Consider the following 26473-nt stretch of genomic DNA (forward strand, 5'->3'; position numbering starts at 1 on the left):
GAAACTACTTTATAAGAACAGCTCAAAGGGCTTGACCTTTTTAGCCTAGCAAAACAGAAACTTAGAGAGGAAAGGATGGCTCTGTCTAAATATTTCAAGAAAGTAAAAACAAGGGAGAGAAAAAACTTCTTTAAGCTAAGGGGGAAAAAAAGAAAGGGGGGAAGGGAGGAACTGGCCGAATACATTTAGAATGAAAATGAGGTTTATAACCATCAAACCAGTACAACTTAATGAGCTTGATTCATTAATGAACAAGATTATATGGCATGGTTGCCTGGGACAGCACAAAGAGACTGAGACAAGAAGTCCATTCCAGTCTTATGTTCCTCATAAATAACAATCATTGCCTTGAAAACCTGGGACCATGTAAGCCAGATCTTTCTGTTCTTTATTACATTTTACAAATATTACACATTACAACAATGACTTTTTCAAGTTGGAAACATACTCAGATCCCAAACAGTGTATACTGAAATCTGGCTTTTTAAATTCATCGATTGTTTGTAATTTATTCACTCAAGTTCTTATGCAAAGAAAAACAAGTAGGAAATACAACAGGCTGACAGAAAAATGAAATCCTGGTAAAAAAGACAAATCAGAAATGCAGCTCTGCCTCTTGAGTCATCTGGTATTTACTATTCCTTTTTAGAGAATTACATATTTTACAGCAATTGAATCTGTAATAAGTCCCCCATCTGTGGGACCCGTTGAATAATACTTGAAGAAAACTTGTACATAACTTTTGGAATATTTTATTAATAAGCATATTTAGCATAAGAATATAAATTTCTCATTTAAAACTGTAAAAGTTCCCCTGCACAAGGGGAAAGATGGAATTTTATATTAACTAGTTTACAAATTATTGCCCCTTCTGTACTCCAGCTCATCACCCTAATCCAGCAATAATTTATGCATGTAAATCCATTATACATGTGCATAAACTCAATGGGGCTACCTGTGTGTAAAGATGAGCTCATAAGATCTTGCTTCTTCAAAGACCTAAACACATGCATAACTTCACATACTGGAAAAAGTACCAAGAAAGTTGATGGAAATATTCAGCATATAAAATGTAGTGTATATAAGTTTCCTGAGGACATGTTTACACTTTCAACTAGGCTAAGGAGTGCCACAGAGCATCCAACTCCATGCTAGAGTCCCGAAATATAATGTAGCTGCTAATGGGCACTTGCCCAGTGCTGCTCATTAGCTGTCTATCTTGACTATGTTTATTGGCAGGTGCTAGCACTGCTTAAATAGGTTTTGGTGGGGTGCTTTTGCACTTCCTGGCATAGTCCTGAGGTGAAGGAAACATGCCCTAAGCATTAAGGGCTTGCATACTTAAGACCCAAATCAGTTAAGGTGGGGTGGGGTGAGGTTCATATATTTTCATTTCTGGTTTGGGTTGTAACAGAGATAATTTCGTTGAGCTCACACACTACAATGCACATATTGGATGAATTTTATCTAGCTATTTTTCATTGACCCTGACCAGAAGCTAATGTCTGAATACTGGACAAAGAAACAAAAACATTTTAAAATAAAGAATTGTGTTTAAAATGAGAAGGATGCTAAAAGGATTATTGCCAGACCTTCCAGGATTGGGGTGTATTGTGGCCCTTTTAATGGGGAGCAAATATTGATTTTCAGTATTTTCCAAAACATGTGTGCAGTTTAGAAGCTGCAGGTACTAGCTGTATATTGTGAAATCATTTGGTAAGGTAAGTGCAGTTGGTGGGTCTGGAGTTAGGTCCAACTCTAGGTCTAGTTGGTAGGTTGGCAGTGTTAAAGCACAGCACTGCAGATATAGAGGGAGGGCCATTGTGAAAGCAGACATTGGTTACAAGAGAGTCCAGAGATAGTGGGAATGAATAAAAGCTCATGAGACACCGGCCACATACAGGTGTTATGCTTCTATGGGGAAAACTGAAGTTCTACCAGTAGAAACTATATAAGCATACAGGCATGGATTCAATTTCTCCCAGGAGAAATATGTCTCCTCTAGGAAAAAGATCTTCCAGGTCTCAACCTGTAACATCTCCCTTGCAAGAGAAACTCTCTCACACGAGTGAATACTTGCACGCTCCCCTCCTGGTCTTGTTCGGGAGAAGAGGGGAGCAGCAATAGTAGTTGTTCCCTGCCTGCTCCCAAAAAAAGATAGTCCCTGGTTTGGGGAATGGGAGGAGATCTTTGCCCCAATGGATAGGTCAGAGAGGAAAGGGCAACAGCAGCCACTGCTTCCTCCCTCTTCCCCAACTGGGCAGTTTGGGAGCTTCCTCCCCAACACATGACATTTTAAGAGCCTTGTGCTCAGTCCCGTTTGTGGGGTTCCCTGTCTGAGGTGTAGGCAGGGGACTTTGCCCTACTACTTCCCCAGAAACAGGGAGAATGGAGCAGCTGCTACTCCCTGTGTCTTTTCCAGAGTAATCACAGGTCTGGGGAAGGCACGGAGAGCAGGAGAGACGGGGTGACTACAGGCCAAATGCCTATACTGCTCCCTTTCCTGGAACAATTTCTGGCAGTGAATATTTCTCAAAAATTTCCCTTACTAGTAATGAAGATTTTTCAAGGCCGTTATTATGAATTTGGTTAACATACATCTGAAGAATATTTTAATTATCTTTGGTTTTGTTTTCCAATGGGCACCTAACAACTAACAGACTAAACACAAGTTAAAGATCAATTTTGATTATCAACATCAAGGCTGGCTTTTAAACCCGTAGAGAGACACAACGTGTAGCAACCTGGAAAGACCTGAGACTAGAAACTCCCAGGATCAGCAAGAGCGACATTTAAAAAAGACAAAAGTGAAATTTCAGGCCTTTAAGGGGAAGGCACCATTGGTACCCAGGAGAATCATTATACTCCATGAGCTGTCACATTTAAATTAATAAAGAAGACGCTATCTCCATGGAAATAACACCTGCTTAGATGGTTAAGCACCACAAAGGCACAGGAATCAAATTTAAAAAATGCCTAAACTAAGCATGGTTATAGCACATGAGTTTCTATGGGCAAGGGTACATAAAGGAGTGAAGAAGCTGGTATTACATTTAGCCACCTTTGATTCCCCAGCCTGTACAGTCTGGTACAAATCTACAGCTGGGTTGGGTGGCGGCTGCTTTTGCAATGAGTCTACAGTGGAGCCCATTCTCATGCCTCTAGAGCTGCAGCAAGAAATCTTAACCACTCTTGCACCACACATCAGCAAGATGTCGCAGTAATGGATAGAAGAGGGACAAACCCTGTGTTCTGTTTCTCTTTCTCTTTCTCCTTTTCAAGTTACTAAGAGGGAGATGGCTGAAATTCTTCATGGCATCATTTGTAATTTTTATATCCCAACTCTTATTTTAAGAAGAAATGATGATTTATGGAGCCCTAGATATTTGGTTGAAAATCAATTTGTCTATCTGACCTTTGCCCTGCAAGCAACTCCTCGTACAAGGTGGATCTATTGTCTTCTGTATATATGCATGCATCTGTATGTACAGGGTCATTTGTGGTAGTCTGTGTAGCAGAACACAGGAAAATCAAAGCACACTAAAACCATAAGAGGCTTTGTAATAGATTCCTCTAAATCTCTTTATCTTGGGCCCCTGACAGATGTTCACTTTAAGACATAATGGGATCTAATCTTTGGTTCCAGGAGTCACGCATTCTGCCATGCCACACATGCATGTAGGAGGAGCCCAACCTGACAACCAGCTGCAAGCATGGCATCAGGCTACTGCAGCTATAAACCTGGGCATCATACAAATGAGCCACAGAGTCATTCCACATTATAAAAGAATAGCATATATCCACATATATGTGTAATAACTGTGGGGCTCATTTACCGAATTATCATGTCTTTAATTGAGTTGCACGTGTAGCTGGGTTATTACTTGAAGCACAATCAATCTGTTAATGACTTAAAGGTCATGTGGGCCTTGGCATTAAAGAATGAGAATTTTGTAGTTGTAAAGACAACTGTCTTTAGGAACATGGAAAATGCTATAAAATATCCAACCAATGGCCCATCTAACCTACTCTCCTGTATCTGACAAAGGCCAGTATACTACGAGACATCTGAAAGGAAAGGAAGTTTCTTCCCAGGGTGAAGTTCTTAGTTGTCAATTTATGTCCTGACTGAGAAAGGGTAGTATCACTTTTACATCCATAATGTATCTCCAAATATTATTATGCTGCCATATTTAATCCGTATCCATACTGCATGTCACAGGTGTGATGATGTTTTTGACACTGACGAACACTGCTCATAGGATTTGTATTTAAGAATATGTTTTTCTGTGCCCAACTCTATATTTGAATTGCTTTGAGCAAATTTGAATGAAATAATGTAACAGTCCATTCAAAATGGATCTAAAGATTTTCCAGGGCCAGTTAACAATTTGGATAATTTTACTGATTTCATTTTTTTGCATTTCTTCAGTTGTGAGCTGAGGCTGGCACTAACAGGATAAGTGTTAGAAGTTATTTTGGCTGTATTTATATCCAGCAGAATACAGAGAAAGAGCTAGAAATCTGAACAGAAAGCCAATTGTTATGAAACTGGGTTTCTGTACTCTATAGCTTGAGAGAGTAGAGATAGGCATCTGGGCTTACTTACATCCTGGTTTCACTGAAGTCAACAGTAGCAGTGACATTGACATTAATCAGGCCAGGGTTTCACTCCTGATCTTATGGTTTTTATCCAAAGCAACTCTAAGTAATCTTAATGTCCATATGTCCAAACAGGAGTGTATTTGGTACTAAGCAACTTAATAAATGTAACTGTTCATCATGCAAGAAGTCCAGTTCAGTTCAAGACTTACTTGCAAAAAGTCGGGACTATTTGCATGAATAAGGGCCCTGCAACACATACCAACAATCTGAATGATATTTTTGGAAGATAGTTCAGGAAAAATATGACTACTTTATGTTTGAGTGACTAAAATGAAAAGCTATGGGAAGCAACAATATTTTGGTTAAAAAGACATTGCATAACTTCTCAGACCCCAGGTGCCTGTCTGTCCCTCTTCATTTACAGCCATTCTCTTCTATGGGCTTATCTCCCTGATCAGATAACATTTTCCATGGTGTCTCATCTTCTTTCATGAGACATACAGAAAATAGGCACTTGTCCAAAAAAACCCCATTTGTTTAGTTTAAAACCAACTCCTACAAAGTATTTGCCAGAAAAAAAATCTTTGGCAAATATAAGGGGAAAGATCTTTTTAAAATGTAGTTAAAAATACTAACATAAAACTTAGGAGCATAAGAAATAGGGCTGTAAAGGGCCTCATGAGATCATCCAGTAAAGCCCTTCAAAACAAAATCATCCCTGACTTAACCATACCAACCAACTACTGCCAATGTGGAATTATTCTTCTACATAAAATTAGATATACCCAATCTGTATATATAAAACCCATCTCTCTCTATTTCCTTCCGAGAGCTCATAGTTTTATTGGCCTTTCCTTAATAACTATTATGTGGTATAGTTTTTCCACTGCATTAAACACACTTTTGTGAATACTGTTGCTGAAAATCAGATGACAGACTTAATTGGCCTAATTACATTACCATATTTGGAAAACTGTTTGCTTCTGAGCATTTCTTTTGAGGCAGACAAGCCAAACGTTGCATGCTAAGTTCTTGAGTTGTGCTTCTCACTTCTCTAAAAGGCCCAGGTAGATTTCAACTTAGTGTGCATAGCTAGCGCATCTGCTTTGAGCTCTGGGCACCACATAAGCTCCATTTGAGCCAAGACTAACTAGATGACTAGTAATGCCTAGGGCTTAAAGTGAAACCTAAACAGTGCACACACAAGCCATTGGTCCCTCTAAAAAGGAGTGACATCCACCCTGAATGAGTGATACTATACCCATTAGGAACAGGAGTCAATATAATATTAAGTGTTTGCAGTGTCAGGAGTGCTCATCCCTAGGCCCATTACAGTTCTCCTGATTTTTACCATGCTCTTCAATTAAACGAAGAAACAAGGATATAACACTGCCTCTTGTGTGTGGTTACTGCAGATGGAAACCATTCCAACTTGAAAGTATTCCAAAACCTGAGGCACTGAGCTGACACGTTAAACTGAATTGATATAAAATCCTGTGTCTTGACATCACACAGTATCATTTATGACATGCTGGGCAATGACAATGTGAGTGATCAAAATGTTGTAGCACAGCAGATTGGAGATGGCTATGCCACAATTCTCATGAATTCCCGTATCTGGAAAGAATTAATTTTGTATAGGAACATTTTGCTCAGCTCCCCTGCAAAGCAATAGATTAAAACTGGATTGTACCGTTTACCCCTTGCTGACCTATGAATCAGAAAGTAGGATGGGTAAATGCAACTATCAATCAACAGCAATGCAACCAGCATAGAAAGGGTTTGGAGGGATGTCGGGGTTGTTTTTTTCCCCTTTCTTGTACAGTTTTTAAAGTTACCAGAACCAGAACAGACAGTGATTAGATCTGTGCAGGTTATCTACCGGCATGATGAAGATGCATTAAAAAGAAAGCTAATTCTCCACACTGTTGAATAAGGCTCTGAAAATGTAGCAATAGATTAGAGTTCAGAAACAGCAGTTTATGTCATAGACCCCTCTCAGGATACAATTTGAAAGGTCCATCTACCACAGCCGGCAGGATTCTGCACCTCGATTCATGGTTGAATTTATTGGGCAGTTAAAAGCTTTACGGAACTCCTCAAAGTTGCTCATTGCACCAATAACTCTGTAAAGGATAAAGAAAACAAGTGTCAGGGCTCATTTGAAATTATACACCATCCATTTTGTACAATGATGCTCAATGTTTAAGGTTCACGTCTTACTTTTTTTTCCTACTTGTGGGAGTTGTATTTCTACTTGCCCCACTCTCAGCTTTCAGAGAGATTAGGAATTTCAGGGAATTTTGTTCTTTCATTCAAAGGGTTAAGCCACCAGTTTTGCTATCATTTTTTTCAAAGATCAACACAATTTTGTGGAGCTTTATGTAAGTAACTCTGAGCAATCATGTCTGAACTTGGCTTTAATTTACCAGCCAAGGAGCCATGCCAAAATATCAGTGCATCAGTATCATATTCTTTTTCTTCACCCACAAAACATATAGCACAGGAAGCAGTTCACCTTTTAACCCTAACTGAAGAGACCATCTCCAGCTGTGGGGAATCATTCCTTCTCTTACAGCAGAGAGCCCATATTCTTTTCTTCCAGATTTGTATTTGTTTGTGCTATCAAAAGGTGATTACTTCATTACTGCCAGAATCAGATTTTGTTTGCTGTTGTTTACTCCTATGTTTTTAAGCCTCTGTGTACTTACTAATCTGAGATTTGACGTGCTACTAAAATGAGCGGAAGTCTCAACTAAGGGCAGAAAATGTCTCTATTACGTAATTAATCACATCTTTTTTCATTCTCCTCATTATGCAGCAGAGGATCACTTTCTCCCCACTATATGCAATCAACTTTTCAATGCAGCTCAGCATGGCAGAAAAAAATTCTCCTTATAGTGACTAGGCTTTTTGCTGGTAAGGAAATTTGTTGTCAACTAGCGTAAGAACGTCTAAAGGTCAGTTTTGTAAGGAGAATTATAATATACCGTTAGACTCCCAATAAAAAAATACAGCTTCACATTAAGGTTTCAAATAGATATTCAGAGCTTGCTTCTGGAGGGCTCTGCTTATGTAACCTGCAATGAAGTCACTAGGGATTCTTTTTGACAAATTGGGCATAAACTATATACAGCTATTGCCACAGTTAACCAAGCAGAAACTAATTCTTGAAAATATATTTATGTTTAAGACATTTCAGCTACTGTATAATTACAGGAGAGAGAGAGTGAGAGAGCTAGGAGTCTCACATTCCTAGAACATGGAAACATTCTCTGAGAAAAGTCTGTTACACAGAAATCAGAAGTAGACAACCGACCCCTTTGTGCTCAGGCCTGGAACATGAAATATGGAGGAAATCAAACTATGTTCAAATCTAAACACATTTCAAGAGAGGTGCAAACTTCACAACAACAGAAGTCAGGATAATAGAAGCATTTGCATACAGATAACCGAGCTCTAAGCAAATGCAAGCTGATTTTACAGTAGTGTTACTAGACATGTATGAGTGGGGCACCAGCTTCAGATACTGGTTTAGAGGGGACACCAGAATGGTGACCCCAGACAGCCTGGGCTATGGCAGCAACAGCAGCAGCTACCTGGGTAAAGGGCATCTTGTGCTGCAGTAACAGCAGCCTGGGTGAGGTAAGACGCTCCAGTACTTAGCACCACCTCCCCAACTCCCCGGTCTCTGGCATCTCTGCCTAGAGCACACCAATCACTAGCTATGCCTCTGTGAGCTCATACTGCATTTACTCCTATGCCTTCCATAATGTCAGTACTACTGCACATCTTGATTAGCTGTCCAGATACCCAAGTAAATGATACCTGAACTGGGGAGGACTATGAGCTCCAATATGTATCTGTTCTCTTGCAGCTTCTGGTCTAAAGGCATTACATCGTACCTAACAGAAGGAGAAAGCAGAACACACATTATTTTGAATGCATATTTTCAAAATGTAGCTGATGCTGCTATATTTTGTATATGTATTATTGCATAGATGAGACAGAAAGAAACCAGATTCCCCGATTTTTTCACCTCCACACACTTCTTATTTAGCTCTGGGTTGGTACTGTCCTGTTTTTAAGTCTCTAAACTGCTTGCTGTCCTCCACCCACTTGCTCAAGTCACCTAATCTTAGTCTCCTTGTCAGTTCTTTCCCCTGAGATTCATAATGAATGAGTCTTGCTCCCTGCCCTGAGTTGCATCATCTCAATAGTCACCCCCTCCCCTCTCATCATTAAAATTATCAAATATCAGTGCATTCTATATGAATTATCATGAGATTTTTTTTTAAGAGATTCAGCTATAGCATTTGGTACATTAGCTCATTATTTTGAACATTGGTTTCTTTTTTAACAGGGCTTTTTTCAAGTTTTCTTTAATGGGCCTTACTTTACAATTCCTAACATACTAGTAATACCTGCCCTGCTTATAAATGACCATAACAAGGGGTTAGGCACAATCTATGCCAGAACTCAGCTTGCTCAGTACCTATGCTCTATGTAACACAATCTGACTTCAAGGACATTTAGTGTACATCTATTAATATTACTATACAGGTGCCTCTTTTCTGAATGTGCACAAGTAGGTAAGGTACCCAAAGTGGGCACAGAACTGAGATCACACACTTTGTTTCAGAGCAATAGCTAGAGCCATTAAACAGGATCAAATGAATCTCTGTTCAGAGGGTTTACAAAAGTGCTTTGTATCACTTAAAGCCTCAGCATGAAAGACTTAAGGGGTACAAAGAACCCTGCGCAATGGTGAGTTTTACTCAAAGTTGATAAATTATGTTTTCTGTTTTGATTATACACTCACCCCCACACTGCCACTGCTGCTCTGACCTCCCCACTTCTTGAAAAGTTCAAGGGCAAAGAGAGAGGGAGGAAAGGAGTACATGAGAGTGAGGCACCCCCTAGTCCCTTTCAGTACTTTAACTGCAGTTTAACCTGCAGAAGCCATCAGCACCAGGAAGTTAAACTACTTAAAAAGTGGCAGAGAGAGGATGCACTCTGATGAAGTGGGTTTAGAGAGCAGTAGCATACCATGGGCTGAGCGAGTGTGGCACTTGCTGCAGTCATGTCTTACAGGGTGATAGGGCCAGAAGGATAGAGAGGAAAACCCCAGTGGGCCATCCCTTGCTCCATGTGGAAGCCAAGAGAGGGAGGACAGATGAGAGAGAACTGCCCGGGGCCATTCTTTCCATGTTATGTTTCTGTTAGAGAAGCAAAAGGAAACGGATGACTAACAAGCTATTCTCAAAAGAATAATCTCAGTGAGAAAGGCAGGACCTCAAGGTTGGGGGTAGGAAAGGTTGAGCATAAGAGAAAATGTGGAGAAGGCCCTTGAAAAGGCACCAGGAGAGAAATAGCAGAAAAAAAATAGTAGGTTTGGAAAAAGAATGGCTCTATATTTATAAGTCTCTTATATTTCATAAATGGTAGGGGTGGGTGGGATTCCATTTAAAACCAAGTGGGGGTTTCATTCCCTGTACCACATGAAGTGTAATAGACACAAACACCTTAAAAACTTTTTCCTGTACTCACATGGGCATAGCTCAGAAAGAAAAGTTGGTTGTGATTGAACTCAATGCCTGGCAACAAAGGCTCTTCTACATCACCTCTCTTCTCTTTAATCCATTTTCTATAGGCCTGAAGAGAGAGAGATATTGAGTGTTCTTCAGTAGATACAGAACTCAAGAGCAGTTGCTTTTACTGAACTGTTTCAGATTTTTTTCTCTTAGTATAAAGAAATAAAACAGTTGCTTACCCTGAAAGCCTCTCGCAAACCTCCATTGTCTGCAATGTTTTCTGCCAAAGTCCTCTTCCCTTTTACCTAATGAAATAAAGGAACATAATTCAATTGACTGTTTTATAAACTTCATGTCAAGGACAACTTTGACAGAAAGGGGAAAAAAACAGATAGAGGTTATGAGCCAAATCCTTAGCCAGTAAAATCTGCTCAGCTTAAGAAAAGAAAATTGTTTTCCAATGAGAAAATGTATTCAATATAATTTTGATTTATCTCAGTAAATAATTACTTGCTCTCCTATAGCTAGTCACCCTAGAGCTTAGATCCCAATGGCAACACAGTATAAAGTGGGAGCAATACACCAGAAAATCTGTTCTGTGCTTTCGATGAGTAGCATTCATTTCTCCTGAAACATATGTTGCTCTAGTTACATTTGGGAATTTGCAAAGTTTTTTTTCTTTTTCTTTTTTCACCTAAATAAGAGAAGCTACATTTATTTCTTCACATAACTTTCTATTTTCTGCTACAAAGCTACATTACAACTATCAGCGTACAACATAGAGGAGCATAGTTTCACAGATTCATAGATGCTAGGGTCAGAATGGACCTCAGTGGATCATTGAGTCTGACCCTCTGCCCTCAGCAGGAAAAAGTGCTGGGGTCAGGTAACCCCAGCTAGATGCTTGTCCAGTCTCTTCTTGAAGACCCCCCAAGGTAGGGGAGAACACCACCTCCCATGGAAGGTTCCAGATTCTTGCAACCCTTACTGTGAAGAAGTCCTTTCTGATGTCCAACCTAAATCTTCTCTCTATCAGCTTGTGGCCATTGTTCCTGGTTATTCCAAGGGGTGCCCTGGTAAACAAAGCATCTCCTATCCCTTGTTGTCCCACCTGGTGAATTTGTATACTGCCACAAGATCCCCCCTTCAGCCTTCTCTTGCAGAGGCTGAAAAGGTCCAGGTCCCTCAGCCTTTCCTCGTAGAGCCTTCCCTGCAGGCCTCTAACCAACGAGTGGCTCTCCTCTGGACCCTCCAACTGCAGCCTGATGCTCCCTGTAGAGGGGAAGCATCACCTCCCTGGACCTGTTTGTGAGGCACCTACCAATGCATGACAAAGTGAGGTTAGCTCTGCTAATTACTTCACCACATTGACAACTTATATTAATCTTGGCGTCAACAACGACTCCGAGATCTCTTTCCATTGCTGTGCTGCTAAGAAGGTCATCCCCCCTGCCTATAGATGTGCTGGTGATTCCCTCTCCCTAGGTGCAGCACCTTACACTTGTCCTTCTTGAATTGCATCCTATTGTTCTCTGCCCATTTCTCTAATCTGTCCAGGTCCACCTAGATTCATTTTCTTCCCATCAGTGTGTTTACTTCGCCCCATAGTTCTGTGTCATCTGTGAATTTGGACAGAGTGCTTTCCACACCCTCATCCAGGTCACTGATGAAGAATATGTCAGAGAAAGAATAGTGTATAAAAAGTTTTACAAACTTACAAAGGAGATTTCTTTTCATTTTCTAGCATGGTTCCCAAAAAACAAAACAACACTATGTGTGCTATAGATATGAGTATCATTTAAATGCTTTGTTAAACCCCAGATCCTGATTTCTTGCAAAGAGTTACTATCATTTTCAAGAACTTCTAGGGTTTGGTTTTGTTTTGTCTTGTCTTGTCTTGTCAAGCTGAGCATCTATATTATTGCCACATCTATAAAAGTCTTAGAGTTACCAAATTTCATTTGTGATTAATCAGTTGTATTCTAGAATATTCATCTAATGAATTATAGAATAAAATTTAGAATCCTATTTTCAAACTTGATTGCCAAGCATGAAGAGATGATAAAATGAAGTAAAAATAGTTTCTGAGACGAGGCAAGGACAAACTATGATTGGCAAGATGGCTTGGTGAAAAGCCATTGTAATGAATGGGATTCTCTCCATTTGACTCTGGGTCAGATCTCAGAAATTATAGTGCCACAAAAGATTGTGAAAATGATGGAAGAACAAAAGAAGCTCTTTAAACAAATCTCAACACATTGCATTTTCAATATATCCAAATTGTGAGGCTGCATATCTCGCTATATTTCTTTTTCATTCTTTAAATATCTCAATAAAGACATTTTCATATCATAAGATACTTAAGACTAATAATATGTAAAAACTGCAGCATGCCTCCATGTTAGAAAGGTAAGTTACATGTGGAAAACGGAGCTCTTTGATGTCCATTGTTCCAGACAGAAATACAAAGAAAAAACAAGAAAATATGCCATCATCACCAAGAGGGGCAATTTGAAAGGATCCAGTCAAAGTACTGTATAAAGGATAAACTACAACGCCCACACCTCAGCAAAGCTGTACGGAAGCCATGGTCCTGGTATGGCCTCAACAGCAGCTCCCACCTGAGCAGCAATAGCTCCGATTGTTCAGTGGGAAAGATACATATCTTTCTCATCATACTGGTAGCCCCCAGAAAGACAGATTGATAGATGAGCCAACAAAAGCATCATGGAGGAAGTGGATGAGTTCCTACATTATATCAACTAGATAAGTAGTTCTCAACCATTTTAGACTCAAGGAACCCTTCATAGACTCAAGCACCCCATTTAAAAAGTCAACTTATTTATTACAGTGCTTGCCTATTTGCATAATAGTCTGAACCTCTGCTTGTCTGCTTATCTCTTCGACCAGGGCATATCTCCTTACACCTCATGGTAACCTACAAAAGATATTGTGGCACCCTTGGGAGCCCTGACTTCCTGGTTGAGAATCACTGATCTAGGTCTTAAGAGGCTCTTCTGTGGTGACAGAGCATAATCAGCTGGAGCTCTTTCATGTTTCGATTTGGTGACAGATATTATGGAAAATTTGAGTCGCTGGATTTCTGATTGGTCAGAGGAAAATCTTTTAGATAAGAGGTATAATTTAAACAGCCCTAGAAAAGATGCATTTGAAAACTGGGTGGTAATTTAAACAATATATTTCCTGTGAGAAGCAAGTGAGTTAAACCTGACTTTAAAATGGAAATGGAAAAAGAGCAGAGGGTGGGTCTTGTGAGTGAGAGTTCAACCCCAAACCATGTTTAAATGCTGGCCCCATGGAAGCAAATGAGTGTTTTTTCACTGATTCACAGGCGATTGGTAGAGGGGGTGGGGAAGCACGTGCCCCCCTGAGATTGGCCCCCAATTTGGCACCACTTGGGACGGCAAACTGCAGCCCCGCAGAGCTAGGCAGAGAAGCCGTGGCTCCTCCTGCAGATCCCACAGCAGCCATAGTTGAGGTTTGATCCCACCACCCCACCTGGGGGGCGGAGGTAGCTTTGCCTGTATACTACAGACAGTGGTCTGTAGTTTGCTGAGCTGGCCCCTTTTGGTCCACAGTTTGCTGGGCTGTGGCATAGAAAGATTGGAAACCCCTAGTTTAGGGCCCCACCCTGTCATAATCCAGCCCTGAGCATAGGAGTGGATATGGAGCTTTTAGCCCGCCTTCGGCCCTGCCCACAAATTGTGCCCCTCCAGACTCAGGACGCACCAGTCACCCCTGCACCGATTTCAATGAGTCCATTTCATAGTTTCATAGTTTCTAGGGTCAGAAGGGACCTGAGCAGATCACCTAGTCCGACCCCTTGCCATGGCAGGAAATAATACTGGGGTCAAATGACCCCAGCAAGGTGTTCATCTAACCTCCTCTTAAACACCCCCAGGGTAGGAGCCAGCACCACTTCTCTCAGAAGTTGGTTCCAGACCCTAACCGCCCTGACTGTGAAGTAGCGCCTCCTGATATCTAGCCTAAACCTATCCTCTGCCAGCTTGTGACCGTTATTCCTGGTCACTCCTGGCGGTGCTCGGGGAACAGTGACTCCCCCAATGCCTGCTGATCCCCCCTGACTAGTTTGTAACAGGCCACAAGATCCCCCCTCAGCCTTCTCTTTTGGAAGCTGAACAGGTTCAGGTCCCGTAGCCTCTCCTCATAGGGCCTGCCCTGCTGTCCCCTGATCATACGAGTGGCCCTCCTCTGGACCCTATCCATGCTGTCGACATCCCTCTTGAAGTGTGGTGCCCAGAACTGGACGCAGTACTCCAACTGCGGCCTGAGTAGTGGCGCATAGAGGGGGAGGATCACCTCTTTGGACCTGCTCGAGATGCATCTGTGGATGCATGCCAAGGTGCGGGTGGCCTTCCTAACTGCCTCCCCACACTGCTGGCCCATGTTCATCTTGGAGTCAATGATGACCCCAAGATCCTTTTCTGCTTCCGTGCTGACAAGAGGGGAGTTCCCTAACCTGTAGGTATGGTGCCGGTTGTTCCTCCCGAGGTGCGCCACCTTGCACTTGTCTGTGTTGAAACCCATCCTATTCTCATCTGCCCACCTTTGTAACCTGTCTAGGTCTGATTGTAGCCTGTTGTATCCTTCCAGTGTGCCCACGTCCCCCCACATCTTAGTGTCATTTGAACAGGGTGCTTTTTACCCCCTCATCCAAATTGCTGATGAAGATGTTGAACAGTGCGGGCCCAAGGACCGAGCCCTGTGGAACCCCACTGCCCACGTCCTTCCAGGTTGAGAAGGACCCATCCACTACCACCCTCTGGGTGCGGCCCTCCAGCCAGTTGGCGACCCATTTGACTGTGTGGGTGTCTACACCACAGCCCCCCAGTTTCTTAATGAGAATGGGGTGAGAGACAGTGTCAAAAGCCTTCCGGAAGTCCAGGAAGACTATATCCACTGCTACCCCTACATCTAATGATCTGGTGATCTGATCGTAGAAGGCCACCAGGTTGGTCTGACATGACGTGCCACTGATGAACCCGTGTTGGTTGCCCCTAAGCATGCAGTCCCCTGCTGGCCCCTCCTGGATGTGTGCCAGCATAATTTTCTCAAACAGCTTGCCTAGGATTGAGGTAAGACTAATCGGCCTATAGTTTCCCGGGTCCCTGTTTATCCTCCAGTTGAGAAAATATACAGTTTTAGTCAACCTCACACTTTGAGGAATAACAGAAAATACAAGTAATTTCACTAATATTTGCTTCCTCAGTCTTCAACTTGCTTCAAAAACCTGTTTCCATATTCATTCATTTGATCTGCAAGGTGTCTCTGTAGGTGGACACAAAGACAACAGCAGACTTAAATATGCCATAAGTCAGTGGGTCTCCTTTATTATTTTAGTGTACTTACTAATTTATGGAGTCATAGGTGGGGTTACTTAGCACAACTACAAACTATTTCTTATTAAAACTTTTCAATTGCTCCAACTATATCACTAGTCTATGATGACATCAGCATGAGAGGGCACCTAACACACACCCATCAATTATATTGCTCCTACCATTCACATTACTCTGAAAAGTAGTTTAAGCTTTAATAAAAGGATTCTGCTGTTATAATTTAAACTAATCATTTGAAAAGCACTTTTGCTCAATTCATTGATAGAAAATGGCTAAATTCATCTAAAGCATTTGTCATAAATACTACAATAAATAATCTAGTTTCATGAGTCATGGGATGCATGAAAAAACAAACAAAAAAAACCCCAGTGGCTTCAATCACTGGTATTTTACATACGTGTAAGCCAGCTCTCTTCCAATAATAGTTGTTGTATTGGTTAATCATGCATTTTGTCTTCTCTTTAAATTTTTCTTCCGAGTCAGTAGACCACCAAGGGTCCAAATTTCCATTCTTGTCATACTTACGACCTACAAAATATATATATATGTGCTTTGAGGAAAATATTCTTTTGCAGTACTAGGAGTATACCAAAGTCAAGGGTCAAACTAAAACTAACATTCAAAAAGTGGGAACAGTATTATTAATATGCTGCATCCAGATTTATTCTGTTTAACTCAATTGCCTGATTTTTATCCATCAGCATATTATTACTTGGAAACTTGGAATTTGGAATTAGTACTTGGAAACCTGGCTCCTGTTAATTGTATCCTGAGGACACCTCCCAGTGAATCTTGAGAGATACAACACTATGAATGATACTCTCTAAACTAGGGACAAGCAATTATTTGGACTGGAAGACCACTTAGGGAGATTTGGTGAACTGTTGCAGACCACATCAGCACCCTCCCCCACACTGTGCTGTGCCAGGTCAGCAACTCCACCTCCCACCATCATAAAAGCTCCCTAAGTGGTCCAGGAGCATCAGACACAGGTGGGGGACAGGATCTCCATGGGGACTGGTTTGGACCCCTGCAGACAGGGCATGCTTGGCCATGTGCATGGGATGGGGATGGGACTATGGACAGGCAAGAAGCAGTGTCCAAGAGCAGGATGAGTGGGCAGGGCTGGGGCCTGGGCCAGGATCACGGGGTGCTGACAGTGAGTGGCCAGGGCTGGGGCCCAGGACAGAGCTGTGATCCTCTCCCTGCAGAGCCCTGCTCTGTCACCACCCCATGATCCTGGCCAGCCCTGACCTGGCCCCACTCACCTGGCCCACAACCAGTTGCTGCTTCCTGTCCACCTGTGGCCCCATCCCATGCCCATGGCTCAGCATCCATGGGGGTCCCAGGCTGGTCTCCATGGAGCACCCGCCTGCCTGTCCCAGCCAGTATCTCTAGTGGTGGATGCAGGGCAGATGGGCCAGGGTGCCCTGGTTGCAGGGCCAGGTCCTGCAGTGGCTGCAACACTAGTGGTCACAGCCAGAAGGAGCTGTTGCTGCCAGGGCTGCTGGGAAGCAGAGTCCAGTTGCCATACTGCCCCAACTCTGCTGCATGCCTGGGGGCAGTAGGACCAGCTGCATGCACCATGGCCCAAGCTGCCCCCTGCGCCTGGGCTGCGTGGGGCCAAGGGACCCACTGTGGGCCTGATGAAATCCCTTGAAAAGCCAGATCCAGCCCACGGGCTGAATTTTGCCCATCCCTAAACACTAAATAAGAGTTGGGCAAAAATTTTGGTGAATATCTACTTCACTGAAAAATGCAGCTTCAAGGGAACAGAAAAGCCTTGCAAATCTGGGGTGAATTTAGGGAAAGATTTTTGCTAGGGAGAGGAAATCAAACTTGCAAAGGTCTAAAATTCATTTAAAATTTGTTTTTATTCAACTTCGAATTTTGTTTCAAATTCAAATGTTTCAAATTTCAAAAATTGATTTTGCTACAAAAATTGCCAACATTCTATCATAAATGGGGTGAAAAAAGTGTTAGCAAATTAGAAAATAAAAAGGAATCACTTTAATCAGTTTGAAATTAAAATTTTCTTCCCCCTCACTCATCCTTTTTTTTCCCCCCAATAAATCAAAATGACCTTCATTTAGTGTTAGCCTGCAATATATTATTCAGTTTTCACAGGTCTATTTAATAGTCAAAAGAAATTATCAACTAAAGACAAAGGCTATGGTCTGGGCATTTCATATAGTACAGCTATATACTGTACCTTGTTTAGAATATATATATGTTATTTGTAAGAGACATATTATCACATCCTCTGCTTTAGCTTCTTCCATTCTATAATGATATTTATTCTGCAGTGAAAGTCTGAATAACAGACTTGCACACATGTGACTGCATATGTGGCTTACTTTGGAATTGTTAATACAGAAGAAAGAAACAATTCTGTTTACTTCTTAGAGCATAAATCAAGCTTGTTTTGCTTGAGATTAGAAAACCAGGGAGTAACTGCAAGCAGATTTTGGCACAGAAGTTAAATAATTGTGTTAAAGGACCTGTGGGGAGGAAGAGAATCTAACAATTCTTTCTCCCCAGCTGCCTTGGCTCTGTAGTGCCCACCAGAGTTAATGCAACAAAACTCAGTTTTGCAATTAAAGTAACCACATATAATTCTGAGTATACCAAGAAGCATGATTTGCTGAGGAAGGCAATCCTATTTGTCAACAGTAATTTTTTCATAGGAAATATCAGTCTTTAACAACTTAATCATGATAGTTGTTTCAGGTTACCAGGCTCAAATCAGAGAACTCAACAGGAATGAAAATAATTTACATGAAAATGTTTGGCCCAAGAAAGTGGCAAAGATTACAGTCATGAGACCTTTTAACAGGCAACAGTTACTTACTCCCACACCTTATATTTCTTCCCATTTTTTTTGTTTAAAGTGGCTCAAACAGTGGGTGAAAACCTGATCCAAGGAAAATGGCAAAAACGGGGCCAGGCTTTTATCCAGTTTCTCAGCTTCTGTTCACATTTAAAATTCACCCACAACACAGAGAGGATATATTCTATAAGTATGTGATATGACACAAAAAGAAGCATTTCAATAAACTCCAACTAGAGTTAATTTTCTTTCCAAGCACTTATGACTCTGCATCTGCAAACAGAATGGTTGTTAACATATTGTACAACTGGCTGGGATTGACTGGAGGACAATTTGGTTTTGCAGCAGCTTTTGAAGTTTCACTGAAACTTCAGTTCCAGTTATTCCACATTGGAATAAAACTTTGAAACCTTTCAAAGGGCTCATAAAGCAGAATGCATAGATCGCAAACTGTAGCCACATGGTTGGGGCCCTTGGCTAAACGAGACCCAAGCTCAAGACCAGGTTCTGCCTAGTTGAGAGAGGAGCCATGCTTCACCCCTTTACCCCACTTAATTCTTCCAAATCAAGAAGAGCAGGAATTCATATTTAGGTCTCCCATATCCCAGACAAGTAGTCTAATGACCAAGCTATAAAGTATCTCTCAATTTCTCCCTTTGTCACTTCCCCAGTTTGGAAATTAAAACATCTGTGTAAAATGTTTTGGCTTTGGCAAAATGGCATGTGTCACTAAAGAGAAATTTTAGCAGAAATGTTGTGACAGGCTGTAGCACTGACATACCTTTATGCCACCTGCTTCCCAGTTCTCTTGTCTTAAGGTTGTGACAGAAAGATCACCTAATCAAAGCTACTGAACACTCAGAAAAACAATGCATTATAATGCACAAGCATAAATTGTGTGTCACTGTACTTTGCCTTAATTTACTACTGTCTCTATTGTCTTGTGACCAACATTACCACAAGAAGATAATGCAATCAGTCCATTAATTCTTGTGCCCATTGCAGCAATGGAAGAGACTACAGCTAAATGGAAATTGCCTAGGAATGTTTTTCTACTGGAAAATGCCAATGTTCCAGGCCTATACTGATTGTAATGAAAGTTCTTTTTAAGAATCTTTTTTTAATTCAATAAAACAGAAATGTTCCATTTAGACATTTTCAGAATAGAAACTTGCAATTTTCTGTTTTGAAATGGCTCTTTTTTAATCATTGTATTTTATTAATATTTAATGTTTTTAATATTAAAATTGGAATGAAAAGGTTTCATTTTATTTATAATAAACTATTTGTAAGGGCCCTCAAAGATTCCTTTTTCTATACTATCCTTTGGTGGGAAATGTTGATTTTCCCCTTCTCTGTTTTAGAAAAGAAGAAAAAACCAAAACCATGGGATTCCTTTCAAAACAAAGAAAAAAAGAAAACCTGCACACAAAACAAAACATTCTTACTATAATCAAATGGCCCTTTCACACGTTTCATCATTTTTTCTTTATTATTTTTCATTAAAGGAAAAGGCTACACCAAGGCATCCCTTTGTATTCAATATTCCTTTAAAGTAGGCTTATCCAAATATGGACACTTACCATTATTATCAAATCCATGGGTAAACTCATGTCCAACAATCACTCCAATAGCTCCATAACTTAAAGACCTGTAATACAAAGTAGTTTTGCTAAAAATATCTGAATTCTTATGAACATCAAACTATAGGAGATAGGCATCCATCTGAGAAAAAGATTCTTTTGCATCTGAAAATTACATTTTCCCTGTCGTCACAGAGTATGAAAGGCTGAAAACAAAAACCTTGCTTATTTAAAAAGACTTGAAAGAAAACCTTAAAGAAGGTTTTATCCAAGGCAGCTAGATTTTTCTATACAAATTTCTGGTATCATTATCTTATATTAAAAAAGTTCTTCCAACTAATCTCCATATTTATAATTTTTTCCCCAGGAACTAGAAAGCACAGAGAAAACCTATTTTGTTACTGTAATCATGGAAGATTGCAAAGGTTCTTCCTGACGCCAGCTCTAACCACTCTTCCCGGCCATATGACAGAGAGGCTTAAACAGAATTCCAGCAATATTAAATAGATTTTCATTACGCTTTTTAAAGAGACATTATATTATTTCCCTGCTCCTGTGCATTGAAAGAGAGAAAGAATGAGAAAGAAAGAGTGAGAGTGAGAAAAAGAGACAGAAAGAGAGAGAAAGAAAGAAAAGAGAGAAAGAGAGAAAAAATCATATTTAATTTACTAGACAACTAGAATGGAGACGATTATTTCATGTTCCTGGCACACACCAAATGGTATGTTGCCTTGTATGTCCGTGTAACCTAGTTTTTCATTCCATGTTCTGTTCATGTGCATTGGGGAAAATGGATGTTCATGGAATTTTCACGCAGAACTTTGCTTTTCATTTAACTATTGTGCAATATTACATATTTAAGTGTTTACTGAGATGCCATACTTCAAAGTAGCTTAGTGTATTAATAACATTGTATTTTAACAAGGAAAGGCTGAGGGTTTTGAAGTAACATGCTATTAAGGGACTTAATGATCCATAACGTGCTAATTGCTCATCTCAGTCATGCCCAAAAGAGTGTTATATGATTTAATTTCCTCCCCCCATGACAATTCTTCCTTTTGTTATTTCTTTTCTGAAAAGTAATTTGCATGTAATAAAATGCTTCCTACTGTTTTTTTTTATATTATTGCCGACCTTCATTAAAGAAGGTAGGTTTAAAAGTATACACCCCAACAATGCAAGCATCAACTGGTTGTGTGACAAATTTGTAATTTTGTAGTAGGCACAGTGATAATTATCCATACTGAATGCACAACATTAGGTTTGTTTTTTCCACATCTGAAGTCAAAGGGTAACATAAAGGCTTCTTCAGCCAGGGAAGAAAAAAGACTGGTGCAAAAAGATTCTCATGAAATATTTGATAAGGTCAAAAGCCCACAAAATAGCTAGCGTAAGGCATATCTCTTTTTTTTTAAGGATTTCTTAAGGCTCTAATCCAGCACTGTAAAACCCCATGAGCTTCAGACCCCAGGTGTCCACATATACAGTAGGGGTGTGCAAAACGGGCCATATTCAATTTACATTCGGCCTGAATTGAGGGACAGTGATTTGATTTGTTGATTCAGATCACTGTCCCAGTTTGATTCAGCTGAATCCGAATCTGAAGATTCGATGCTGATTTCAGCGATTCAGTCACAGGTACAGCTTTAAATGTTTTTTTCTACATACCTCTACCTTGTGTAATGCTGCGATGCTGGGGCAGATGAAACGTTCTACAGGAGCGTGGGGGGGTCCCCCCGTGCTCGGCAGCAGACCTGGAAGTGGACCAGAAATACTTCTGGCCCACTCCCAGGTCCACTGTTGAGCATAGAAGACTCCCCCCTGCACCCTCCTGGCTCAGTGATCAGCCACAGAGGGACCCCGGGTGCTTCCTCAGACTCGAGAGGGACAAGCCACCAAGCTGGGGGCCAGAGGGAGGGTCTCCTGTGCGCTTTGCGGCAGACCCAGAAGTGGATTGGAAGTGCTTCTGGTCCACTTCTGGTTCCACTGTCATGCACGCTGCCCCCCTCACACACACTCCTGTGGGACACTCCATCCACCCCACCAGCTCAGCATTCATAAGCCGCCTGGTACCTTGAGGTATGTAGAAAAAACATGTAAAGCTGTTCCTATGTCCAAATCATTGAATTTTCCTGAATCAATTCAGAGGGTTCTGATTCAATTCAGAGAGATTAAAGGGTCTCCTGATTTGATTTGGGTTTGGAGATTTGGCCACTGAATTGGGCTGAATCTCTGCTGAATTGAATCAGTGACCGAAGCTTCCCACAGCCCTAATATACAGTAGGGCTGTAGTTATATATATAAGTGTCGGTGCGTGGAGCTTGCTCTCACCTCTAAGGCTGTTGGGCAAAAGGTAGATCACCACCTTCATTGTTTAGCTGAATGCAAGTGAGACTGAGCACACAGAATGGAGTAAGAAGACTACAGGGATTTAGGTGCCTCTCCATCCCCAATCTAGATTTGTAGCAGGGTTTGGGCTGGAATTAGGCACCAAAGTGATCACAATAGATCGCTTCACTTCTGAGGATGCTCAAAAGCCTAAGTCTAGGCACATAGGGAACTTTGTAGTCCAAACAGAGGCTCCTCCTGAACTTAAGTGCCTACTAAGTTTTCTGATTTGTGGAACTTAAGTACCTTAGTTCCACCTATGCTTTGTTTAGTGACCAATGGGATTGATCTGGTTTATTGTTACTATGTAATCCTTGTCCTGGTAAAGGAGTAAATGCAGAAGTCTTATCTAAATTCAGGATTTTTTCATCACACTTCAGCTCTAGAGGTACAAGCAGCATTAGAACACTTTTACAGAAAATCTGTTAGCTGCAGAGGTCTAACAATCCATCCGTCTTAGAGTTCCCAACATTGCTATCACTGGCAGTGCTGAGATGGTATTTATAATGATGGAAATTTTTGAGAATTTCCTTAAAGTAGCAAGAAATACAACTAAAACATAGAATAAGGATATTTTTAAAGGTTATAAATCCTTCCTGTATCTAGCATGCAGGCTCTGCGGATATTAAATTCAATCTGAAATGAATATTAACACAATAAAAGTAATAAGCTAATGTCTCTCACAAAAATGGTTACCATTTGATTATGGTAGGTAGAGATCCAGTTTTGTTCTTTCTGATATACAGATATGCAGACCCCTAATTTAGGTTCTTATCATGCAAATAGAGAGCAGTCGATTTTATTGAAGTTCTATGGTAAATTGATACTATTAGTGTTCAGTGCATATTTAATATCTGCATGATCCATTTTCAGCAAGTGTCAATATTTATAACTTGATTTTTATTTTATGCCAGCATTACGTAGGGTTTCTATTAAATGGAGTGACAGGATCTCTAAAATATTTCAAGGACAAACCAATCTGTTGTCTTATGTAAAAAAGATGCATTTGTTTCCTAAATAACATTCTGATGATTATACAAGCATGCCTAATTTGTTTAAGTTAAGGTAACCTTTAAAGAACAGAAAAAAGCAATAATCATTTGAAAACCTCACGGCTTTAGCATTAGGCCAGAAAACCAGTGCACAAAGAAATCTGCTCAAGGGAACAGAGCTGCAGTGAGAAAGCTATTGCAGAAAACAAGTTCACTAGAAAGGGCTTTCCTTTATTCCTCATTACAGCACCAAGGAAAAAATCACCTGGCTTATAAGAATTCACCTTGAACATGAATTTCTTTGTTCCTAAATGTAATGTTTATCTTTATACACACTGCCAAGTTTCCTCTTTGGAACCACACATCCAAACAGAAATATAACAAAATACAACATGTTTTATAAAGCTGAACAATGATAATGTATTAAGAATGTGTGTCAGGAGTAACTGGTCTTGTACAACAAGATAATTGACTGAAACAGTTGCCAGGACGTTGTCATTGCCACATCCCACCCCATATATAAAAACATTGAATTGTGGAAGTAAATGAGCATGCTTTCACTGAGCATGATTAAAGCTGACCTGCTATTATTTCTCCTCAACTACAGCACCACATGCATAGAAAAGAGCTTAAGCAAATACTGAGCTTTAAATCCTTGAGTAATGCCACTGTTGACTACTCATAGGAGTACTCCAAGGCCATGCCTACAATGCAAATTTACTGTACCCTGCAGCACTGCTCCAAGCACGTTCTAGTGTTCTGCGCATGCTATCTCCCAGACCAGAAACAATATAAATGAGTTCACATGGTACAAAATGCAGGCCAATAGGCAATGTATATTAGCAGTGCTAGTTATCCTCCCCTCTGTGCTGTTACATTGCTTCCTTTCCAGGAGATAGTGCATGTGGATCCATGTGGGTTTTGTGAGAACACTACTACCAGGGATGGTAAGTTTCTGGTGTACATGAAATCAAAATTAAGCAGATGCTTAAGTGTTTTACTGGATTAAGGCCCAGTATTCTAAGAGATATTTTATGTCTGGATGGGACCCTAAGAAGGACATTAAATACTTTGGGCCTAATCCAAAACCCATTGAAGACCATGGAAAAACACCACAATGAGGCTGGAAGCAGGCTCACTGGGAATTTAAAATGTTAACAGAAAAATAATGAAGAATACATTAACAATTCCCTAAATGTATCTCTGAGCTTGGCCACTGGGAGCAGTGCAGACAATAAGCACTGTTGAGGAAATTTGAAGTTTTTGCCTATTTTTCCTGATTTTCAGTTCTCATTTATTAGACTTTGCACGCACACTGCTTCATTCTGCTCATTGTTGTGCCCAGACACCCACACTCAGACAATTATGTACAAATTCCTCAGAGAAATCAATCAACAGTTTAAGACAATAGGAACATCCAATTCCCCAAGAGACAGAAGTATCACACAAGGTAGTACCTTCTGAGATCAGTCTCATTTTTCAGTAGATAGAATGAAGTGTGTGTGTGTGTGTGTGTGCACGCGCGCGCGTGCCTGTCCATCCCAAGGGCCTTCCTGCCTCTATTTTCCTTGGGCAATGCCCTACTGTACATATGTTTTTGGTCTGCCTTACCAGTACATTCTTGCATTCCACGTACTTTCTTTTCTCACATAAAATTCCGTGTCTAACTTTTGTTACACATTTCCAACTTACTGAACATGTCTTTTCTTACTTACCTGGGATATTCTGTTCCCCAAAAGAAAGGTTTCTGGAGTTCTCCTGCTGGAAACCCTGTAAGAGCAAAAACAGAAAAGCAATGAGGCAAATTCAGTTCAGATGAAAGACAGAATCCTGAGGATCCATTCTTTCTGGACTACTTCTATATTTAAATTAGGCAGTCATTGGATTAAAAAAAAAGCATAAATAAAGCAGAATGTTCAGGGTTGAACTCAGGTTTGCTTAGTTCCCAGCTGAGTGCACAGCCTATAGGCTGAAGTCATATCTTGTGTGTGCTATTTCATGTAGTAAGAGTTAACTCCCTTACTAAAGACTGATGTCATCCACAAGAAGAGGTCAGTTGACCATTTTGGGTCAGGGGTTGGTTGTTACAATAGAGGTTTAATGAGAACACAGAGTCTTCCTGCTTCTTTCTAAAATCCAGAATAACACATTTTTGTGTCTGGCTGCACAGAAGTTCAGCTCCTGGTGGAGGGGTAGAAAACACACCCACTCAAAGTATATTAGACGGGTTAGTGCACCCTCTTGGAAAAATGAAAGAGGTAGATTTGAATCCCTTCAGGACAAAGAGTCCTGTCTCCTTCTTCCAAGGCATTATGGTCAGATACATGTACACAGCCATGCTAGCTCTTTAATTTAAATTTATCCTAGCTGGATATTCTGATAAAATAGTCTTCAACTGAATATGGTAAGTGAAAATCTGTCTGTGAGTACCATACCAAAGAGGTCATACACAGGACCAGAAATAATTCCTATAAGTCATAATACCAAGCAAATTCCTGAAATGTAGACAACATTCAACTGAACATACACAATTCACTTCATTGCTAGTGAGATACTTCTTTACCTAGGGTTCAGCAGAGCCACTGTTTAACAGTGCACAACACTACCACAGAAAAAAGATTTTTCCCCCAAAAAAACAGGTATAAATGAGACAATTTACATGCATGCTGCTTAGATACAGAGCTTCATGCCATTGTCTTCTTTTAGAAGAAATGGCATATATCTAGAGAGAGAGTATTGTAGGCACATGTCAAGTCACAACTCTGTAGTGTATGAATGAATATGATCATTGTTAATGATAGACCAATTTTTCTGGATTATTCACTACATACCTATTTTCCACCATATTTTGCTGTCCAAAGAACAGACAGCTTTGCTTCAGTTGCTATGGTTCACTTGTAGAAACCACCTGATCATTGAAATCAAAACCAAAAGGTGTTCACATTTGATAATGTCTGCCTTATTTTAATTGATAAAAAGGGCACAGAATTTGCAGAGATGAGGTAAATTGTAAAGCAACGTTTCCTCATTTGCCTTCTGAAGTCTTCTAAAAGATTACACTAGATGTAATTCATGTCAAGCAATGCAGTGAGCAGTATGCTCTCCTGGCCTGCCCATCTGCTCATTGCCTGCTGTTGCTCCCTTGCTGCCATGACCACCT

The 26473-nt window shown here is 40.6% G+C and overlaps 1 protein-coding gene across 1 annotated transcript in view; it reads right to left on the reverse strand.

Annotated features, from left to right (window-relative positions):
- Positions 1–371: 371 nt before the first annotated feature.
- PHEX (phosphate regulating endopeptidase X-linked) overlaps positions 372–26473 on the reverse strand; it is a 175620-nt gene continuing 149518 nt past the window's right edge. The window contains exons 16-22 of the mRNA XM_090062296.1: positions 25029–25083; positions 19934–20001; positions 15918–16048; positions 10379–10444; positions 10156–10260; positions 8434–8510; positions 372–6731 (exon numbers count right to left, since the gene is read on the reverse strand). Coding sequence (XP_089918422.1) covers positions 6629–6731; positions 8434–8510; positions 10156–10260; positions 10379–10444; positions 15918–16048; positions 19934–20001; positions 25029–25083 — 605 coding nt within the window. The 3' untranslated portion in view covers positions 372–6628. The remainder of the gene's footprint in view (positions 6732–8433; positions 8511–10155; positions 10261–10378; positions 10445–15917; positions 16049–19933; positions 20002–25028; positions 25084–26473) is intronic.

Source organism: Crocodylus siamensis, chromosome 1 (genome assembly GCF_052110815.1).
Source record: "Crocodylus siamensis isolate JL-2025a chromosome 1, ASM5211081v1, whole genome shotgun sequence".
NCBI classification, from domain to species: Eukaryota; Metazoa; Chordata; order Crocodylia; family Crocodylidae; genus Crocodylus; species Crocodylus siamensis.